Genomic DNA, 21,681 nt, shown 5'->3' on the forward strand with positions numbered 1-21,681 from the left:
TCCCTTCATCATTATGAAATGAAATATCATAATGTCACCCTAGCCTAAGTTTGTAACAATAACGACACCATATAAACACAGTTCTTGACAGTGAAGAAAGTCTTTTATATCATGCATGCACACATAATGACAGTCAGGAAAAGATGTTCAGCTTCCAAGAAATTGCCTTCAAAATCTTGATCCAACTATTCAAATAAAACAATAAATATTCATTAAAGAATAAAGATGGTATTATGGAAAACCAATAACAATAACCATAATGTTCACTTGAGGACTGAAGAACAATAATGATATGTCTACACTCTACTAAATATCAGCTTAGAACCATGTGTCTATCCCAACGCAAGAATCTTATTGAATGTCAGAGAGATGCATACAAAGTCTTATTATCAGTGCATTACACTAAGGCTTGTAAACATTTGTATTTGTGGAATATTATGCCTTCGAATCTGAAGACAAATTCCAGCAACTGTTAAGTGATGTACTTGAAGATGAAATGATTTCATCTGTGGATAAAGGCTCGCTCCTAGATGAACATGTGGTTGTTGTTGTTATTGATGAACACTGATTGTCTCTGTTCTCTATGATGAAGGATGCAATGACAATGACAATGCAGATGGTGATGTAAGGGATGATGATGATGATGATGATGATGATGATGATGATGATGATGATGATGATGATGATGATGATGATGATGATGATGATGATATGATGATGATGATGATGATGATGATGATGATGATGATGATGATGATGATGATGATGATGATGATGATGATGATGATGATGATGATAATGATGATGATGATGATGTTGTTGTCAAACCCAAATATGAGTCATGGGACCAGGAATAGGACTACGTCAAGCCTTTTTTTTTTATTAACATAGGATGATCTCTTCTGCCAGAGGTGAGTCATGAGACCAGGAATAGTACTACGTGATGTTAACATATGATGGTCTCTTCTGACAGAGGTGGTCATGAGACCAGGAATGGGCCTACATGTACGTCATATTAGGATACGATGGTTTTTTCTGCCAGAGGTGAGACATGAGACCAAGAATGGGCCTACGTCACATTAACATGGGAAGGTCTCTTCTGTCAGAAGTGATTCATATGTCCAGGATTTGGACTACGTCATGTTAACAAATATGGTCTTTTCTGCCAGAGGTGAGTCATAGGGCCAGGAATGAGACTACGTCATGTTAATATAGGATGGTCTCTTCTGCCAGAAGTGAGTCATGGCACCAGGAATGGGCCTACGTCATGTTAGCATAGGCTGGGTTTTTCTGCCAGAAGTGAGTCATGTGTCCTAGAATGGGACTACGTCATGTTAACATAGGATGGTCTCTTCTGCCAGAAGTGAGTCATGATACCAGGAATTGTACTACGTCATGTTAACATAGGATGGTCTCTTCTGCCAGAGGTGAGTCATGAAACCAAGAATGGGGCTACGTCATGTTAACATAAGTTGGCCTATTTGAGCTAAGGCACCAGGAATTGAGCCACGCTATCTTAACAGATATAGTCCCTTCAGTAAAAGTGAGAAGAAATACCAGAACTGGAACCAAATCCTGTGCCATGCTCATGAATACATTACGACAGCACAGTATATGGTTCAACAAGACGAATTACTTTGCAGGTAACATGTTCAAAAGCCAGCCGTGAAGTCGAGAACGATTCCATTTCATTTTAACACACATTAGATTTACCTATATAACTTTAGCTGTGTACTGAATTACTGATATTGTGCGTGTCCAGAAAAGATTTGTATCGGTACATGTACAGCATGCACGTGCACTCGTGTCAGACCAAGGTATTTGCTATTTCGCCTGTATTTACATTTTACATGCAGCTGCTTAACACAAATGTCTGTGGCCTGAAGATCGTGTCCATTCCAACCTCTACACAATAATAACTTCAAAATTGATATCACTTATAGCCTACATAGACTCAAATAACTAACGCGAGGTTAGTCATGACAGTTCGCCCTGATTAACGTTAGTCGTGTACTCACCATATGGTCGTTTCAGTCTTTTCCGGTCGCTAAAATCATAGAAGGCTGACCATGGAAGTCTAAACTTCTTCTTATGCTGAGTAACATTCCCTTTCTTTCTGTTTGGGTTAAGTTTCGTGCATTGTGTATTTCCTTGAGGATATACCGAATAGAGAAAAGAGACCGTGGTCTCATCTTCATTTTCCGGCAGTCGAAATACCTCTTTGAAATGTAGTGCATTTCTTAACTTTTGGTTCGTTTTAAAATGAGCTTTTATTTATTTCATGTGAATTAAATGCAAGTATTTGTCATACCAAAGTGAAGCATGATCGTTTCCGCTTTGATTAACGGGTTGGATTAATTTGAGCGAAATTTATTTTGGCGGATGGATATGGTATGTTGTGAGGCCCTTGATGATGAATACAACGGGGTTACGTTTACATAATTGAATTATCCTTAACATGTCTGTCATGCATAGGTTTTTTTAACTCACCAAAAGCTGTCCTGGATAGCGGGACAAGGCCTTTTGCTGTACGGCAGTGACGGCAGGAATAAGGTTGGTCAGGGTGCTTTAAATTGGGTAAAACAATTGCTCCAACTCACAAGGTACTTCAGTCTTGGAAATGGTCACTTACAGACTTTGTCATCAACAACCACAGAAACAAACTTCAGCTGATTAACTGGCTTCTAGAATTGAGCATGTAGCAAGTTGCAAACTACATGGTGATGGTCCAAGTTACATGTATTCAGCGGCGAAGAACAAAAAAGTAGTTCGAGACTTGCTTCTTGTTTAGTCAGTTAAAGAAAATCGTAGGTTTACCGCAGTTACACCGTGATGGAACCGAAGATGACGTAGCGCCACATTGGCAGACCGTAGTATAACCTTGGAAACCCGGACAAACCGTATTCTTACGATACCTTGACAATCCTTGATGATACCATAGTGGTACCTGGATGTATCGTGGTGGTCCGTAGTGGTATAAATAAAAATAAAAACTTTATTTATTTTACAACAATTATGAAACAAGTTCTTTCAACTTATATTAATCACTCTTGTTGGCGCGGATGGTAGGGTCTTAATGTGGGAGGAAACCGGAGTACCCTGGGAAAACCCACGTGGTCGGGCATGTGACCCTATACCTTTTCACGTCCGATTGGGTAATCGAACCCCGGTCGCCTTGGTGAAAGGCGAGTGCGCTATCCACTGCACCACCCGTAGTGGTATCGGAGCAGTAATAACCGTAGTAATACCCTAACAACGCCGTAGGTAACTGTTGAGAGATGGCCATGATCATCCGGGGTATACCGTGGCCAATACCGTGATAGTGTGACTGGGGCTTACAAATCTGGTTTCGAGCAAAATTGTAGAACTTTTTAAAGGACTTTTTTTTGTTAAGAACATAAAGGGAAATCAATCGTGTTCTGAGGCCAGCATCTTCTGTTGTTTAAGCATATCTGAGATGGTTTTGTTTTGTTTTGTTTGATTTTGTTTAACATCCTACTAACAGCTAAGGTCATTTAAGGACGTGCCTCCATGTGTGTAGTGTATGCGTTGGGTGTTTGCGTGTGTGTATGCAGGCGACAGGGTATGTTGGTGTTCTTGCCTCCTTGTGATAGCGCGGATCTGATGCCGACTTTATAGTGCTATCTCACTGAAATGCTATGCCGAAGGCACCCAGCACAGCATTTCGTGGTCGCATTATACTGACAACGGGTGAACCAGTCGTTGCCATTACCCTAAATGTTGAACGTTAAGCAGGGAATAACAACTACCATTTTTAAGGACTTTGGTAGTATGTCCTGTAGCATACCTGAGAATGTAGTGCATTCCGGCCACCACTTTTGCAACAAGTTCTTAATTAATATTAATGAAATTTATATCAAATTACAAACTATAAAATTATCTTGCCTAGAGAGGTTGCCAAACACAAATCACTGCAGTAATCAACGAGTAATTGGTCAAGAAAGACAAAACTTTACGATGATTTTTTTTTAACAATTTTTCATTCGACATCGATTCATTCCGGCCTCCACTTTTGCGATTGATGTGTAAAGTACAGTATGTTAAAAGAGTTGATATCATCTTAAAGGGTTCAAAAATCCCTTAACTACTCCGAACAGAAATCGGTTAAGTTTTAATCGACAATGCAATATTCTAGTTTTTTTTCTACAATATTGATATTACCATAACGACCACGCGCCTGTGTCCATAATGTATCCTAATAAATCCTAATAATCGAGATATGTGTATCTATTCAAACAGAAACAGTTGAAAATATTGTCATTTTTATTTCATAGCGGTTCATTCCGGCAACCACTTTCCCTTCTAATCTAAAATATTACTTAACATATAACTATGTAATTGTAAAGGTATAAAATACTCTTTCCTATGTCGAACAGGGCGCCGACTGAACACTGACTTCCGTCAGTGAGATGAAACCCGTAAGGGCGGATTCATGCAGGCGCGAAACCCGTCATCCATCCATCCGTCGAACAGGCAACTGGGGGTTCTTTTGCACAAAGTACTTCGACATGCTATTCGATGTTTCTTTTGATTATACATTCGAAGATAAATCCCTAAAACAATATAAAACACTATTGTACAATAATTAGAGGTTCGTATATACCGCTTTTTCACAACCTAGTTCGTAGGTCGTCTGAAAGCGGTTCACAAGTTATAATTATCCGTGGTTATATATATAGGGCCAAGATCTTTCTCAACTCCCTATAGGGAGCATACAGCCGGTGCTGCCATTTCATATACTTGCTGATGAAAGCGGTTCTAGAAATACTAATATGATCTGTATGTACTACATAATAATATTATATATGGTATACACGGAATATTAGTGTGTCCATCATATGTGGTTCTATCTATTGTAAGTTAAGTGCCAAAAAGAGGAAAGGAAGGGAGAAACGCGGGAAAGGAAAGAAGCGACGCAGTGCACATGTATAGTCAGGTCAAAAAAATAATATGATGACACCACACGTATTAAACAATCAGAAAGTTATAAAATGTGCATTAATTTTCATGATAATGTTTTACTCAAATTGAAAAATCAATCTGAATGCAGAAAATCAGTTAGACACTAAATACAACTATATACCACATGTACACCATGCAGAGAATATACAAAATGTATATACGTCTCTGACCACACCGATGCAAAATATATCTCTTCGCGCCTGAGTACATCCATGGGTTTTTCTTCATCCAATTCAATCATATATTCCCTTTACACTTTATATTTTACTTTTATCTCTGATAATGTAAAGAATGAAATATGCTTATATATAATATATATTTTTTGTTTCCGGAAATTTTCTGTCTGTCTGTTTTATTTCTAAAATAAAAAGTTTATTTCCGGTTTAACACGAATAAGTTACGCACCTTGCGCATTGCATACGAAAAGGACATTTATTACTACAACAACTGAACGACCATACTTTCAGGTTGTGTACGGCATGTTACAAAACCGATTGGTTTTGCAACGCAAAAGTTAGTGTTTGCGACTATAAAACAAGATGTCAACTATGTGTGCCTTGCACCGAGCTTTGTTTACAGGTAGAACTGTCATTCGATCAAGAACCTGTAGACCGATGATGGTAAGTTATTTTATTTCGAGAGGAATGTTGCAGTTGACAGAAACTTACGCTATTTTCCGGAAGATAACTAGCAAGCAGAAGATGCGTTCAGGAAAATAAAAATAAACATTATGATAAAATTTCATATTCGGAATTTCTTTCATCTGAATCTCTGCTTAGACATTTATAGAATTCATGTCAAGGGAGGTCACTATTGATATATATATTCTGTTAGTGAAATCAAAGCGTAAACAAAATAAGTTTCCTTTGAAGAAGATTTGAGTTATATAATATTTTATATTAAGTATAACAATGTTTATTGTCTATTGATAAAACTTCCTTAAAATTAAAATCTACGTCCATGTTTTATTTTGCATGAATTTGAAACAAGAGCTGAGAAAAACTATTCAAAAGAAGACGATTAATAATAATAATAATAATCTTTGTTTAACGTCGTGTAAAATAGTCAACAACAAACATAAGCTCTGTAGAGCTTTTATTACGACGCCGCTAAAGGAACAAATGGTGTTTTTCGTGGTGGAGGAAAACCCACGGGGAGAAAACCACCGTGCCATCGGAGTGATAACAACTAACCCTATCAGACATCACTCTTTTTTCCACCACCGCTGGGGATCGAACCAAAATTATTGGGAGGGCGTGTGGTCTGAAGCTCACACTTGATATCACACAGTAGTACAATGACTCAGCGCGTTAGCGATCACGGCTACCGAGGCACCAAAAACTATTTAGTAATTATACGTAGCTTCTTTAAGCATATGATATATATATATTTCGTTTGCTGGATAACCGAACTTCTTGGTAGTGAAGCGGGCGTAAAACCTATCAATCAATCATATGATATTTGTTGTATTGGACCATAGTATTACAGGTAAAATTGATTCATGAATTATTGAGAAAATAAGGAATTCATAAACTAGTTTAATTTATTTCAGAACAATATGCTGCCACAACTATTTTCATGTTTCAAAACTGCCAATCAAAGGAATTTCCATTCCCTGATAAGAATGGCAGCCCCATTACGATCAACAGTAAAAAGTGTAAGTATATCATTTTTAAACTGTACAGTGGCCAAACAAGTTTCTTTCAATAACTTGAAAATTTAGAGGTTTCTATATATGCTTACATGACGTTGTCCATCCTCGAAATCCAGGGGTTGCGCTCACTTTTGCTCTCTACACCCCTGGAATATGTCATAGCAAAATTGAAGGCACCCGGCTAGCCTTTTGAGAGAAAAAAACTGTTTTGAGAGAAAAAAAACTGACCAATCACTAGGATTTTGATATGACATATTCCAGGGGTGAAGTGAGCGAAAGTGAGTGTAACCCCTGTATATCGAGGATGGACGTCGTCCTATTCCTGGTCTCATGACACACTTCTGGCAGAAGAGACCATCTGCTATGCTAACATGACTTAGTTATACAGCCAAGTACAGGCTGTTTCCCCTAGCTAAAAAATGCTGTATTTTCCCAAAATGACGACAAAAAATATTCCCAATTTCAATTAAAATAATGGTATATTTTTTCCCTATTAATAAAGGAATTAAAGGCTGTTATAAAATATAGGTAGAAAAACACAAGCAACTGTACTAAATGTAAAGGTTAATATGTAAAGGGCCAGAGAATACATGTTCACTAAAATATGATAAACTAGAACTCTGTATTACAAAAAAGTATATACTATCAGTATGATTTTATATATTGGTTGTAGGATGTTTCTTGAAACATCTTACATTGTGGTATATACTTTCATTTTCTTATGTAATTTAGCGAAAGAAAATTTTAGTTGGCACGAAAAGAAATAGGATCTGCTGGGAAACCTGAAACACTTACAAATTTTAGACCCTGTCATAGAAGTGAACCATTTCCATTATCTTCATTAATATTTTCGAATTTCAATAAATACAAATATTTTACTTACAGATAACTGGCCAATCACGTCAGTTATTGCCAGGAATAAGAAAGTCTGCCACTCAAGCATCGACACCTGCCCTTCCCGCATACACACAGAAGGCTATTGGCTGGTGGTTGGTAGGATGCTCCGGGATGGTGTTTGGGGCTGTTGTGCTTGGTGGAGTTACCAGGTATGTGTGACTCGAGAAAAGTAGATTTTTTGAGATCAGTAAGCACTTGCAAAGAAGAATGTGTGTCTTAAATATGACTAAATATATGAATTTAAGGTTCAGATAGTACATTTTAATCTGAAGATAAAGGAGTTTCTGCATGATAAACACACATGTTTGTATGAGTATATATATACACACTCACAATGGTACAAACATGTTTATGTGTGCATATTATATAAGTTTCAACATAAGTCTGATTAGTAAATAGTAATGAGTTAACATATATGTCCTAGTATTTGTGGGCTGTGCATGCCGTTTAGAGATTTTGATAGCCTTTGAACTCTAGTTTTCTGGTTAGAAGTTTTTATTGCCATCAACAATATTATCTTGAGATCTCCAAACAGGGTATCTACAATGTTTTGTGTCTTTAATGGGTGCTGTTGGTAACATTATTCTTTGCCTGTGGCTGAAAAAAAGTGTTACATGTTTGCAGCTTTGATTATTATGTCAAATGGATCAATGCTATGATTTACAAACAAATGTTGCTTCATAATTCATAATTCACAGACTGACTGAGTCGGGTTTGTCCATGGTTGACTGGAAACTCTTCAAAGACATGAAGCCCCCTAGGAGCCAGGAGGAATGGGTGGCAGAATTTGAACGATACAAACAATTTCCAGAATACATATAGTAAGTAGATATACCGTTGTGTGATCACACAACACACCAAAATAACTGTGCAGATAATTGTGTAATTTAAAAATCAATCACCAAGCTGTGCAATTACCTAATGTGCACATAAGTTCTATTTGATGAGGCCACTTGATCATTGTTACGGAATGAAATACTCGGAAAAAAATCTGAAATACCAAACAAAAATGATTAGTTTATTCATAGGTCATTCCTAAATATATTAAACCAATGAGTGTGAATAAAATGAATTGCTTGCTTTCAGTGTGAACAAACACAATGAGATGACCCTGTCTGACTTCAAGTTTATTTTCTACATGGAGTATGCGCATCGCATGTGGGGTCGCCTGGTAGGGATAACCTTCCTCCTGCCAGCAGCCTACTTTCTTAAGAAGGGTTGGGTGTCAAAGGCATTGAAACCAAGATTGGCGATCTATACAGCTCTCATAGGCTTTCAGGTAGGTGACTGGGTTGGTGTGCGAGGTCAAGGTCAGATCTGGACAGGGCCATATATATACAGCTCTCATAGGCTTCCATGTAGGTTACCGGGTTGGTGTGTGAGGTCAAGGTCAGATCTAGACAGGGCCAAATATACATGTACAGCTGTCATTAGCTACCAAGGAAATGAAATGACAATATCAGATAACAAGGTAAAGGTCAAACCCCAACTGTAAGCGACAAGGTCAGGGTCATACCTATAGTCAGCTCACTTAACTTTAATCCACATAAGTATTGATGACAAAATTATAAATGAGGTCAAACAAAGATTGTCTATCTATACAGCATTTTTGAGGCATTCATGTATGCCAAAGTAAGGTAAAGGTTAAAGTGTGTAGTGAAGATGAAACATAGACTTGCCATTTATACATTCCTCTTAATTTCTTAACAGAGATAAACCTGAAAAACACAAATATCAGGAAAAAAGGGTTTATCTCCCTTTGTTGTTCTGTTATAAACTGGAGTAGCTTACAAATATCTTTATCATGAAGCGCTAGTGCATTTTATAAAAAAAAGTTGGTGAGTGTGTTTATTTAATGTACCTTCATTCTACCTGATTAGTGCTATCAGTCAGATTGACAATTTTTTCAAATACTGTAAAAACCCATGTAATTTGCGCAGGTACTTTTTGAGGCTGAAAATCCTCAAAAAAGCTCCTACTCGAATATTTTGCGCACAAAAAAATATCTAATTAATTTAAAAGACATATTCTTTAATTTTCTTCACCCCAAAAGTATGTGTGCACTATACACGAGTGCGACAATATGCGAATATTTACGATATTCATTATAAAGTTTGAAATTCTACCTTCCATTCTGGATACTTGTGCAGGGATTCCTGGGATGGTATATGGTGAAGAGTGGTCTACAGGAACAGGCCAAGTCTACAGACGTTCCTAGGGTCAGTCAGTACAGGCTAGCCTCCCATTTAGGTTCGGCTTTCTTACTGTATTCACTGTTTTTGTACCAGGCCCTAGGACACCTCCTTTCACCAAACAAGGTATGTATTTAGGAGGCACGGTAGTCTAGTGGTAGGACCCGAGGCTCTTGACTGAAGGGTTGCTGATTCAAGTCACGTCACTGTTTTATTTTTTTGTTCAAGATACTTTACTCCCCTTGTTCCAGTCTACTCAGCTGTAAATGAGTATGTGATTGGGCAGTGCTAGAATTATTGAATGCTAGCTGTGAGTGCCGAAATGGCAGCACTGGCTGTTTGCTTCCCAGGGAGTTGAGACAGATTTTGGCTGGTTGCAAAGGCCCTATAACCATGGATAATAATTTGTGAACTGATTTGAGACGATCTACGAACTATGTTGTGATATAGCGGTTTATAAGAACCTGGAATTATTATTTCATTAATATTATTTAAAAAAGTAAAACTATTTCAATATTATGGTGAATTGTTTTGTTGCTTTTATAATTAAAAATTAAAAATTTTGTTATCTATTGTATTAACTGTTCCCACAGTTACCTGATACCCACCTAAAGCAGTTCGTCAAACTAAGAGGCTTGTCACACGGTGTCATGGCTACAGTCTTTATAACAGCCCTGTCAGGTGAGATGGTTGTTTCTTCAAATCCTAATCACTTGTATATATAATTTTAATTTGGTTATTTAGGCTCAAAGTTTGTTTGATTGAGTATAAATCAATAAATTAATAGTATATGCTTTTAATGTAAACTTACTTTTGTCTGAGCCTTGCAATATTGGAGATGAGCAGGTATGTTATCAATTTCTCTGATCATAATTTGAAATGACTTTGGAATAATAATCATTTAATCTATTGCCATTGGCATATTTTCCATTTTTCTTCAAATAGTGATACTTTCCTAAGCTTCCCACTGTTTACAGCCAACCTCAATCATGCCAAATTTACAGCGGGGGTAAAAATGATAATACCAGTATTTTTGTGTGTTTTTTCTTGTATAATGATAGAAAGTGTAATATTGCAGTTACCATTCCATCAGACTGAATATCTTGTTACCATTCCATCAGACTGAGTATCTTGTTGCTATTTCATCAGACTGGGTATCTTGTTACCATTCCATCAGACTGAGTATCTTGTTACTATTCCATCAGACTGAGTATCTTGTTACCATTCCATCAGACTGAGTATCTTGTTACCATTCCATCAGACTGAGTATCTTGTTACCATTCCATCAGACTGAGTATCTTGTTACCATTCCATCAGACTGAGTATCTTGTTACCATTCCATCAGACTGAGTATCTTGTTACCATTCCATCAGACTGAGTATCTTGTTACCATTCCATCAGACTGAGTATCTTGTTACCATTCCATCAGACTGAGTATCTTGTTACCATTCCATCAGACTGAGTATCTTGTTACCATTCCATCAGACTGAGTATCTTGTTACCATTCCATCAGACTGAGTATCTTGTTACCATTCCATCAGACTGAGTATCTTGTTACCATTCCATCAGACTGAGTATCTTGTTACCATTCCATCAGACTGAGTATCTTGTTACCATTCCATCAGACTGAGTATCTTGTTACCATTCCATCAGACTGAGTATCTTGTTACCATTCCATCAGACTGAGTATCTTGTTACCATTCCATCAGACTGAGTATCTTGTTACCATTCCATCAGACTGAGTATCTTGTTACCATTCCATCAGACTGAGTATCTTGTTACCATTCCATCAGACTGAGTATCTTGTTACCATTCCATCAGACTGAGTATCTTGTTACCATTCCATCAGACTGAGTATCTTGTTACCATTCCATCAGACTGAGTATCTTGTTACCATTCCATCAGACTGAGTATCTTGTTACCATTCCATCAGACTGAGTATCTTGTTACCATTCCATCAGACTGAGTATCTTGTTACCATTCCATCAGACTGAGTATCTTGTTACCATTCCATCAGACTGAGTATCTTGTTACCATTCCATCAGACTGAGTATCTTGTTACCATTCCATCAGACTGAGTATCTTGTTACCATTCCATCAGACTGAGTATCTTGTTACCATTCCATCAGACTGAGTATCTTGTTACCATTCCATCAGACTGAGTATCTTGTTACCATTCCATCAGACTGAGTATCTTGTTACCATTCCATCAGACTGAGTATCTTGTTACCATTCCATCAGACTGAGTATCTTGTTACCATTCCATCAGACTGAGTATCTTGTTACCATTCCATCAGACTGAGTATCTTGTTACCATTCCATCAGACTGAGTATCTTGTTACCATTCCATCAGACTGAGTATCTTGTTACCATTCCATCAGACTGAGTATCTTGTTACCATTCCATCAGACTGAGTATCTTGTTACCATTCCATCAGACTGAGTATCTTGTTACCATTCCATCAGACTGAGTATCTTGTTACCATTCCATCAGACTGAGTATCTTGTTACCATTCCATCAGACTGAGTATCTTGTTACCATTCCATCAGACTGAGTATCTTGTTACCATTCCATCAGACTGAGTATCTTGTTACCATTCCATCAGACTGAGTATCTTGTTACCATTCCATCAGACTGAGTATCTTGTTACCATTCCATCAGACTGAGTATCTTGTTACCATTCCATCAGACTGAGTATCTTGTTACCATTCCATCAGACTGAGTATCTTGTTACCATTCCATCAGACTGAGTATCTTGTTACCATTCCATCAGACTGAGTATCTTGTTACCATTCCATCAGACTGAGTATCTTGTTACCATTCCATCAGACTGAGTATCTTGTTACCATTCCATCAGACTGAGTATCTTGTTACCATTCCATCAGACTGAGTATCTTGTTACCATTCCATCAGACTGAGTATCTTGTTACCATTCCATCAGACTGAGTATCTTGTTACCATTCCATCAGACTGAGTATCTTGTTACCATTCCATCAGACTGAGTATCTTGTTACCATTCCATCAGACTGAGTATCTTGTTACCATTCCATCAGACTGAGTATCTTGTTACCATTCCATCAGACTGAGTATCTTGTTACCATTCCATCAGACTGAGTATCTTGTTACCATTCCATCAGACTGAGTATCTTGTTACCATTCCATCAGACTGAGTATCTTGTTACCATTCCATCAGACTGAGTATCTTGTTACCATTCCATCAGACTGAGTATCTTGTTACCATTCCATCAGACTGAGTATCTTGTTACCATTCCATCAGACTGAGTATCTTGTTACCATTCCATCAGACTGAGTATCTTGTTACCATTCCATCAGACTGAGTATCTTGTTACCATTCCATCAGACTGAGTATCTTGTTACCATTCCATCAGACTGAGTATCTTGTTACCATTCCATCAGACTGAGTATCTTGTTACCATTCCATCAGACTGAGTATCTTGTTACCATTCCATCAGACTGAGTATCTTGTTACCATTCCATCAGACTGAGTATCTTGTTACCATTCCATCAGACTGAGTATCTTGTTACCATTCCATCAGACTGAGTATCTTGTTACCATTCCATCAGACTGAGTATCTTGTTACCATTCCATCAGACTGAGTATCTTGTTACCATTCCATCAGACTGAGTATCTTGTTACCATTCCATCAGACTGAGTATCTTGTTACCATTCCATCAGACTGAGTATCTTGTTACCATTCCATCAGACTGAGTATCTTGTTACCATTCCATCAGACTGAGTATCTTGTTACCATTCCATCAGACTGAGTATCTTGTTACCATTCCATCAGACTGAGTATCTTGTTACCATTCCATCAGACTGAGTATCTTGTTACCATTCCATCAGACTGAGTATCTTGTTACCATTCCATCAGACTGAGTATCTTGTTACCATTCCATCAGACTGAGTATCTTGTTACCATTCCATCAGACTGAGTATCTTGTTACCATTCCATCAGACTGAGTATCTTGTTACCATTCCATCAGACTGAGTATCTTGTTACCATTCCATCAGACTGAGTATCTTGTTACCATTCCATCAGACTGAGTATCTTGTTACCATTCCATCAGACTGAGTATCTTGTTACCATTCCATCAGACTGAGTATCTTGTTACCATTCCATCAGACTGAGTATCTTGTTACCATTCCATCAGACTGAGTATCTTGTTACCATTCCATCAGACTGAGTATCTTGTTACCATTCCATCAGACTGAGTATCTTGTTACCATTCCATCAGACTGAGTATCTTGTTACCATTCCATCAGACTGAGTATCTTGTTACCATTCCATCAGACTGAGTATCTTGTTACCATTCCATCAGACTGAGTATCTTGTTCCCATTCCATCAGACTGAGTATCTTGTCACCATTCCATCACAATGAGTATCTTGTTACCATTCTATCAGACTGAGTAGCTTGTTACCATTCCATCAGACTGAGTATCTTGTTACCATTCCATCAGACTGAGTATCTTGTTCCCATTCCATCAGACTGAGTATCTTGTCACCATTCCATCAGACTGAGTATCTTGTCACCATTCCATCAGACTGAGTATCTTGTTACCATTCCATCAGAGTGGGTGTCTTGTTACTATTCCATCAGATTGAATATATTGTTACTTTTCCATCAGACTGAGTATCCTGTTACCATTCCATCAGAATGAGTATCTTGATACCATTCCATCAGAGTGGGTGTCTTGTTACCATTCCATCAGACTGAGTATCTTGTTGCTATTCCATCAGACTGAGTATCTAGTTACCATTCTATCAGACTGAGTATCTTGTTCCCATTCCATCGGCTGAGTATCTTGTCACCATTCCATCAGACTGAGTATCTTGTTTCCATTCCATCAGACTGAGTATCTTGTTGCGATTCCATCAGATTGAGTACCTTGTTACCATTCCATCAGACTGAGGATCTTGTTACCATTCCATCAGACTGAGAATCTTGTCCCCATTCCATCAGACTGAGTATCTTGTGACGATCCCATCAGACTGAGTATCTTGTTCCCATTCCCTCAGACTGAGTATCTTGTTACCATTCTATCAACTGAGTATCTTGTCACCATTCCATCTGACTGAGTATCTTGTCACCATTCCATCTGACTGAGTATCTTGTCACCATTCCATCTGACTGAGTATCTTGTCACCATTCCATCTGACTGAGTATCTTGTCACCATTCCATCTGACTGAGTATCTTGTCACCATTCCATCTGACTGAGTATCTTGTCACCATTCCATCACACTGAGTATCTTGTTACCATTCCATTAGACTGAGTATCTTGTTACCATTCTATCAACTGAGTATCTTGTCACCATTCCATCACACTGAGTATCTTGTTACCATTCCATCAGTCTGAGTATCTTGTTGTCATTCCATCAGACTGAGTATCTTGTCACCATTCTATCAGACTGAGTATCTTGTCACCATTCCATCACACTGAGTATCTTGTTACCATTCCATTAGACTGAGTATCTTGTTACCATTCTATCAGACTGAGTGTCTTGTCACCATTCCATCAGACTGAGTATCTTCTCACCATTCCATCAGACTGAGTATCTTGTAACCATTCCATCAGACTGAGCATCTTGTTACCATTCCATCAGACTGGGAGTCTTGTTACCAGTCCATCAGACTGGGTATCTTGTTACCATTCCATCAGACTGGGTGTCTTGTTACTATTCCATCAGATTGAATATCTTGTTACTATTCCATCAGACTGAGTATCTTGTTTCCATTCCATCAGACTGAGTATCTTGTATCAGACTGAGTATCTAGTTACCATTCTATCAGACTGAGTATTTTGTTACCACTCCATCAGACTGAGTATCTTGTTACCACTGTTACCATTCCATCAGACTGAGTATCCTGTTGTCATTCCATCAGACTGAGTATCTTGTGACGATCCCATCAGACTGAGTATCTTGTTCCCATTCCATCAGACTGAGTATCTTGTTTCCATTCCATCAGACTGAGTAGCTTGTTGCCATTCCATCAGACTGAGTATCTTGTCACCATTCCATCACACTGAGTATCTTGTTACCATTCCATCAGAATGGGTGTCTTGTTACTATTCCATCAGATTGAATTTCTTGTTACTATTCCATCAGACTGGGTATCTTGTTACCATTCCATCAGACTGAGAATCTTGTCCCCATTCCATCAGACTGAGTATCTTGTTTCCATTCCATCAGACTGAGTAGCTTGTTGCCATTCCATCAGACTGAGTATCTTGTCACCATTCCATCAGAATGAGTATCTTGTTACCATTCTATCAACTGAGTATCTTGTCACCATTCCATCACACTGAGTATCTTGTTACCATTCCATTAGACTGAGTATCTTGTTACCATTCTATCAGACTGAGTATTTTGTTACCACTCCATCAGACTGAGTATCTTGTTACTATTCCATCAGACTGAGTATCTTGTAGTATCTTGTTACCATCCCATCAGACTGAGTATCTTGTTCCCATTCCAGCAGACTGAGTATCTTGTTGTCATTCCATCAGACTGAGTATCTTGTGACGATCCCATCAGACTGAGTATCTTGTTCCCATTCCCTCAGACTGAGTATCTTGTTACCATTCCATTAGACTGAGTATCTTGTTACCATTCTATCAACTGAGTATCTTGTCACCATTCCATCACACTGAGTATCTTGTTACCATTCCATTAGACTGAGTATCTTGTTACCATTCTATCAGACTGAGTGTCTTGTCACCATTCCATCAGACTGAGAATCTTGTCCCCATTCCATCAGACTGAGTATCTTGTCCCCATTCCATCAGACTGAGTATCTTGTCCCCATTCCATCAGACTGAGTATCTTGTTACTATTCCATCAGATTGAATATCTTGTTACTATTCCATCAGACTGGGTGCCTGTTACTATTCCATCAGACTGAATTTCGTTCCATATGAATTCCTTATACTGAGAACTTAAGACCTTATATCTGTTGTTGATTACATGTAATACATCTTTGTATTGTTGTGAAGTATTTCATGAGTGAAACAGTCAACAGTCAGCATATATATTTTCTCCAAGCTAACAACAGAATGTGTACAATGTGGATACAAGATAACAGTATACACTCAATTGTTTTGTCGGTATAGGGGCCTTTGTAGCTGGTCTGGATGCGGGTCTCGTGTACAACACATGGCCTAAAATGGCGGACAGATGGATTCCCTCCGATTTATTCAGTTACTCTCCAACATGGAAAAACATTTTTGAAAATCCAACAACTGTCCAGTTTAATCATAGAAACCTGGTAAGTTAATCAAATGTTCATTCTTGATCATAGATAACTTGCCTAAAAAATCGGTCTGGTCATGGTGAACTACAAAGTAGTTTGTAGCTAATGAAAATGGTGTTTTAATGGGTGTTATGCCCCTTTTGCTGTTGATTGCTGGTGCCAGGCTACTGCTGTTATATAACATTAGATTTTACTGAACAATGATGCCTCTATTTTATGCAGGCTGAGAGTACTGTAATAGCGATATGCGGTTTCTGGTGGATGTGCAGGAAGGCGCCTCTCCCCCCAAGGGCTAGATTGGCATGTAACTGTCTCCTTGGAATGGCTTTCGTACAGGTACAAAACATGTCCCCCGTAGCTTACAATACCAAACCAAGTAAATTGTTTTTATAAAATGAACATGCAACTGTACATGTACAAACTCTTGTTTTAAATAAAGTAATATATGAGTCCCAGAAAAAAAGTGTCTCCTGAGCATCAAAATCTTAAACAAACTTTGCCATCAGTAAAATAAATTATAAGGCCCTATAGTGCTTGTTTTAAATCCACTTTCTTATTTATTAAAAAGTGATTTTGCTTTGTGGATGCCATCCTTTTTTGCTCACCTGGTCCAAAGGACCAAGGTGAGCTTATGCCATACCATGGTGTCCGTCGTCCGTCTGTCAACAATTTCTTTAAACAACTTCTTCTTCTTGACCACTGATTGGAGATTAACTAAATTTGACTGGAAGCATCCTTAGTTGGTGGGGATTCAAAATTGTACAAATGGTAAGCTACCCCCACAGGGGGCTGAGGGTCGGGGTCAAAAGGGGACAGTTTGGCTATATTGCTATTAACGGCTTCTTCTGTAGAACTGTGCACTGTATATCGCTCATATTTGGGCAGAAGCATTCATGGGAGGCGGGGATTTAAAAGCGTACAAATGATTTTCACTCCCAAGGGGACTGAGGGGTGAGGCCAAAAAGGGTATTTTCTATATTGCTTTAAGTGACTTCTCTGGAACTAAGAGATTGATATCAACCATATTTGATTGGATGCATCCCTAGATAGTGGGATTTCAAAATTGTACAAATGGTGGGGCTGACCCCCTAGGGGGCTAAGGGGCGGGGCTATATTGCTATAAACGACTTCTGTAAAACGATGCACTGGATATTAATCATATTTGGTTGGAAGCACTATAGGAGGTAGGGGTTCAAAATTGAACAAATGGTGGGGCTGACACACTTGGCTAAAAGGTGGGGCCAAAAATAGTTTAATTACTTGGAAATGGTTGAGAGCCCCACCCTAAAACCATATATACAATTGCTGAGTATAAAGAGAAGAATGCACACATGCCTCCAGGATGGCACTGAGTTCTGGCCCCATCCTTTGATACATAGTCCCTGGGTCATAACTTTGAAACGGTTGAGATCCCCACCCCAGAACTGTATATACAAATGCTGGGCACAAAGAGACAAATGCAGTCATGATATTAGAATAGACCCTGGGGTCTGGCCACAACCCTAGGGACCTAGTTTCTGAGTCACAGCTTGGAAACAGTTGAGATCCCCACCCCATTACCATACATAAAATTGCTGGGCATGAAAAATCTAATACAGATATGCTACAAGGATTGGCCTTGGGGTCTGGCCTGTTCCTTTGATCTTATTTTGAGAAAATTTTGCCATGATTACTTTGATATCCAGGTGAGCAATACAGGCCCTCTGGGCCTCTTGTTGCAATATTCTATCACAAATATTTACATGTATATGTATTTTGATTTCTTCTGCAAAGGCGACACTGGGAATAAGTACACTGCTGATGTATGTTCCAACACACTTGGCAGCCACTCACCAATCAGGATCATTGGTTCTGCTCAGTTTTGCTATCTGGGTGGCCCATGAACTTAAGAGGATGCCAAAGTGATTTCTCAAAAAAAACATATTTCATAAAACCTCATAGTAGTGAAAACTGAAGATAATTGATGATGACTGATGTACTATGAGAGCAAACTTAAATTGTTATCTGGGGCCCTGGGTTGAGAATTGGGCCCTGAGTGGAGAATCGGGCCCTGAGTGGAGAATTGGGCCCTGTGGCATAGATTAAAAGAGCGACCTTTATGTCAATTTATCAACACAGGCCCTGAGCCTTGCATATAGAAATTAAGGTGAACTTAATTTGTTGTGTGGTGCCTTAGCATTTCATTGCTAATTGCTTTTTGTCATACGTTCTTCTCTTTAGAAGTAATAAGGGATTACCTTCAAGTATCCAGGATCCACCACAAATATTTTGATATAACTTAAAGAATTAACAAAGATTTTTACTTTTGTGTGTGAAAGATGAAGTAGACTGCTGTTTTTCATAATTCTAAATGCTGGCCAAGTGAAAAATAGTACAGGAAATACCTCTTTGTGTGTGAAGTTCTTTTATAAATGAATTAATTGGATGAATGACACGGTTTGAAACCATACCCCTATAACTTCTTATGTAAAGGATTGAGGAGGTCATGCTATTTAAAAGAGCCCCAGTGACATGTTAAACAATGTGTACTGGAATTTAGTCAAATATTTGCTTTTGCTGTGATAGATGTGAATGAATGTAAGTAAAAACATATTTGAAAAAATCTATCTGCAACTGTTATGAGTAGAGTGTCACCTGGCCAATGGAACTAGGGGCAAATACGGTATCTCAAAATGTGTGGTATGTATCCAGATTTAATACCACATAGTGGTCTCACTCTGCATTCCCATTTCTTGGTTTTTTTTCATAACATTTAGAGTTAAAAAAAAGTAATGCCTATGAAGTGCAAATTAAATCCAATTTTTGTGTATTTATTTTTTGCTTTTTCAAAATTAATTTAAAAAAATTGTCTAATTTTCTTTAACTTAAACTTATTTTAGAGTTCCATAATTGCAGTTTGAATGTGAAGAAAATATGGAAATGTTTATGACAATGTTTTCTTTTGAAATTCACTTGTAATGCATGTTATATATGTATATACTTTGAAAGTGAATGGAAAATATGTTAACAAAATTATAATCAGCTCTTTGGACGGGGACCCTGAAACCTTGTCATGTTGACTGAAGGAGGGTAACTGTTATTTTTATTTTTAGATTTACCAAAATTAAATGCAATTTCTGTTTCTAGTTTTATCAAAATATGTACATGTTAAAATGTGGTATATTATAAGCATCTTGAATATAGACACAAATTGATGGATAATCTGGTTCAGGGTAGTCGGATGGCGCAGTGAATAATGCACTCGAATTTCACTAAGGGGGCCGGGTTCGATTCCCCGATCGGGCGTGAAAAGGTATGGGGTCACCTGCCCAACATGGTTGGTTTTCTCCGGCTTCTCCAGTTGCCTCCCACATTAAGACCCTCTGTGAGCTTTAATCCTGGCCAACAAGAGTGATTTATTTATGTTTAAAGCTTGTTTTGTAATTGTTGTAAAATAAACAAAGTTTATATTTATATACATGTATTATAAAAAAAACTGGTATTCATTAAAAAACAAATCTTGGATTTTTTTTGTATAATGTTTTAATAAATAAAATATTTTGGCATAGAGGTATATGTCCATTTGCCTCTAAATGTATTTAAACTTAATCTCTTATATGAGGTAAAATACGGTTGTTAACAAATATTTAAGACTCCAACACATGTACAAGTTGACTATCATCCAGAAGTGTTGTTTTCTGTGTGTTCTCGTTTGATAGTGTGGTCATTTGGGTCATCATTTATTATGAGACTTCAAATACATTGATGTGTTGTGCAGATCGAATTTATTGTTTGTGATGAAACTTTCTTATAGTTGTAATTTATGTCAGCTTCTTATACATGATATATATATAATAAAACTGTTTTTCATAGTTAGGTTAACTTATCTGTATTGTTCACAGCTGGCAAATAACATCCAATTTGTTTAACATATGACAGTTTTGTAGGAAGATTGATAGGATTGCAAAATGTTATGCATAAAAATATACTTCTACTTCTACTTTGACCTACTTCAGCATAGTGAAGATCATGTCATATATAGGTGTAGCGCTATGAAAGGAAAGGATCAGAACTTAATAATATTGATAAGCAGAGATAGATGATTTGAAGGACAGTAGTGAATCAGTAGAGATAATTTGAGAAGGGAGTTTGTTCCAATCTTTGATAGTCTGAGGAAAGAATGATTCCTTCCTTACAGACGTCCTGCACAAGATAGTTTGAAATGAGGTTTGATGACTATGCCTTGTTTGTCTGGTTATTAGGGTGAGATGTTTAGTAGTAATGGCAACTTTATTATGATGGATTTTATAGAGCATGGTCAGCCTCGCGTCTTTCCTGCGATCTGCAAGACTACGCCATTTTAGGTGTTCTAACATGTTGCCAACGCTGGAGGTGTTACGATAGGGTTGGCAACGAAACGGGCAGCCCTGCGCTGTACCATCTCTAGCTTGTCTATATCTTTTTTTAAGTAAGGGTCCCATACTGGGCTAGCATATTCAATCTGAGGGCGGATCAGGGACTTATAGGCCTTTTGTTTGCTATTATAGGATGAAATTTTGAGATTGCGCCTCAGGAAACCCAGAGTGGAATTGGCCTTTTTTGCGATATTAACGATATAAGTACTAACTCCACTTGAGATCAGAAGTAATGGTGACCCAAAGATATTTAGCCTCTGTCACATGCTCCAACTCGTGACCATGTA

At 37.9% G+C, this 21,681-nt stretch overlaps 1 protein-coding gene across 1 annotated transcript; it reads left to right on the plus strand.

The window, feature by feature from the left end:
* The first annotated feature begins 5,409 nt into the window (after window positions 1-5,409).
* LOC110447338 (cytochrome c oxidase assembly protein COX15 homolog) lies at window positions 5,410-20,419 on the plus strand. Its single transcript, XM_021492958.1, has 10 exons — window positions 5,410-5,603; window positions 6,536-6,640; window positions 7,523-7,683; window positions 8,233-8,355; window positions 8,621-8,813; window positions 9,685-9,852; window positions 10,320-10,407; window positions 16,861-17,015; window positions 17,223-17,336; window positions 18,774-20,419. The coding sequence occupies exons 1-10, from the start codon at window positions 5,523-5,525 to the stop codon at window positions 18,903-18,905; spliced, it is 1,320 nt and encodes a 439-aa protein (XP_021348633.1). The 5' UTR covers window positions 5,410-5,522; the 3' UTR covers window positions 18,906-20,419.
* The last annotated feature ends 1,262 nt before the right edge of the window (window positions 20,420-21,681 follow it).

Source organism: Mizuhopecten yessoensis, unplaced genomic scaffold (genome assembly GCF_002113885.1).
Source record: "Mizuhopecten yessoensis strain PY_sf001 unplaced genomic scaffold, ASM211388v2 scaffold3311, whole genome shotgun sequence".
Taxonomy (NCBI): Eukaryota; Metazoa; Mollusca; class Bivalvia; order Pectinida; family Pectinidae; genus Mizuhopecten; species Mizuhopecten yessoensis.

What these genes read in the sequence shown, in the direction of transcription:
- LOC110447338 (XM_021492958.1), top strand. Translation starts at nt 5,523, where the DNA reads ATGTCAACTATGTGTGCCTTGCACCGAGCTTTGTTTACAGGTAGAACT. An exon ending in TACGATCAACAGTAAAAAGT is followed by an intron (nt 6,641 to 7,522) that starts GTAAGTATATCA and finishes TTTTACTTACAG; the next exon opens with ATAACTGGCCAATCACGTCA. An exon ending in ACCTCCTTTCACCAAACAAG is followed by an intron (nt 9,853 to 10,319) that starts GTATGTATTTAG and finishes CTGTTCCCACAG; the next exon opens with TTACCTGATACCCACCTAAA.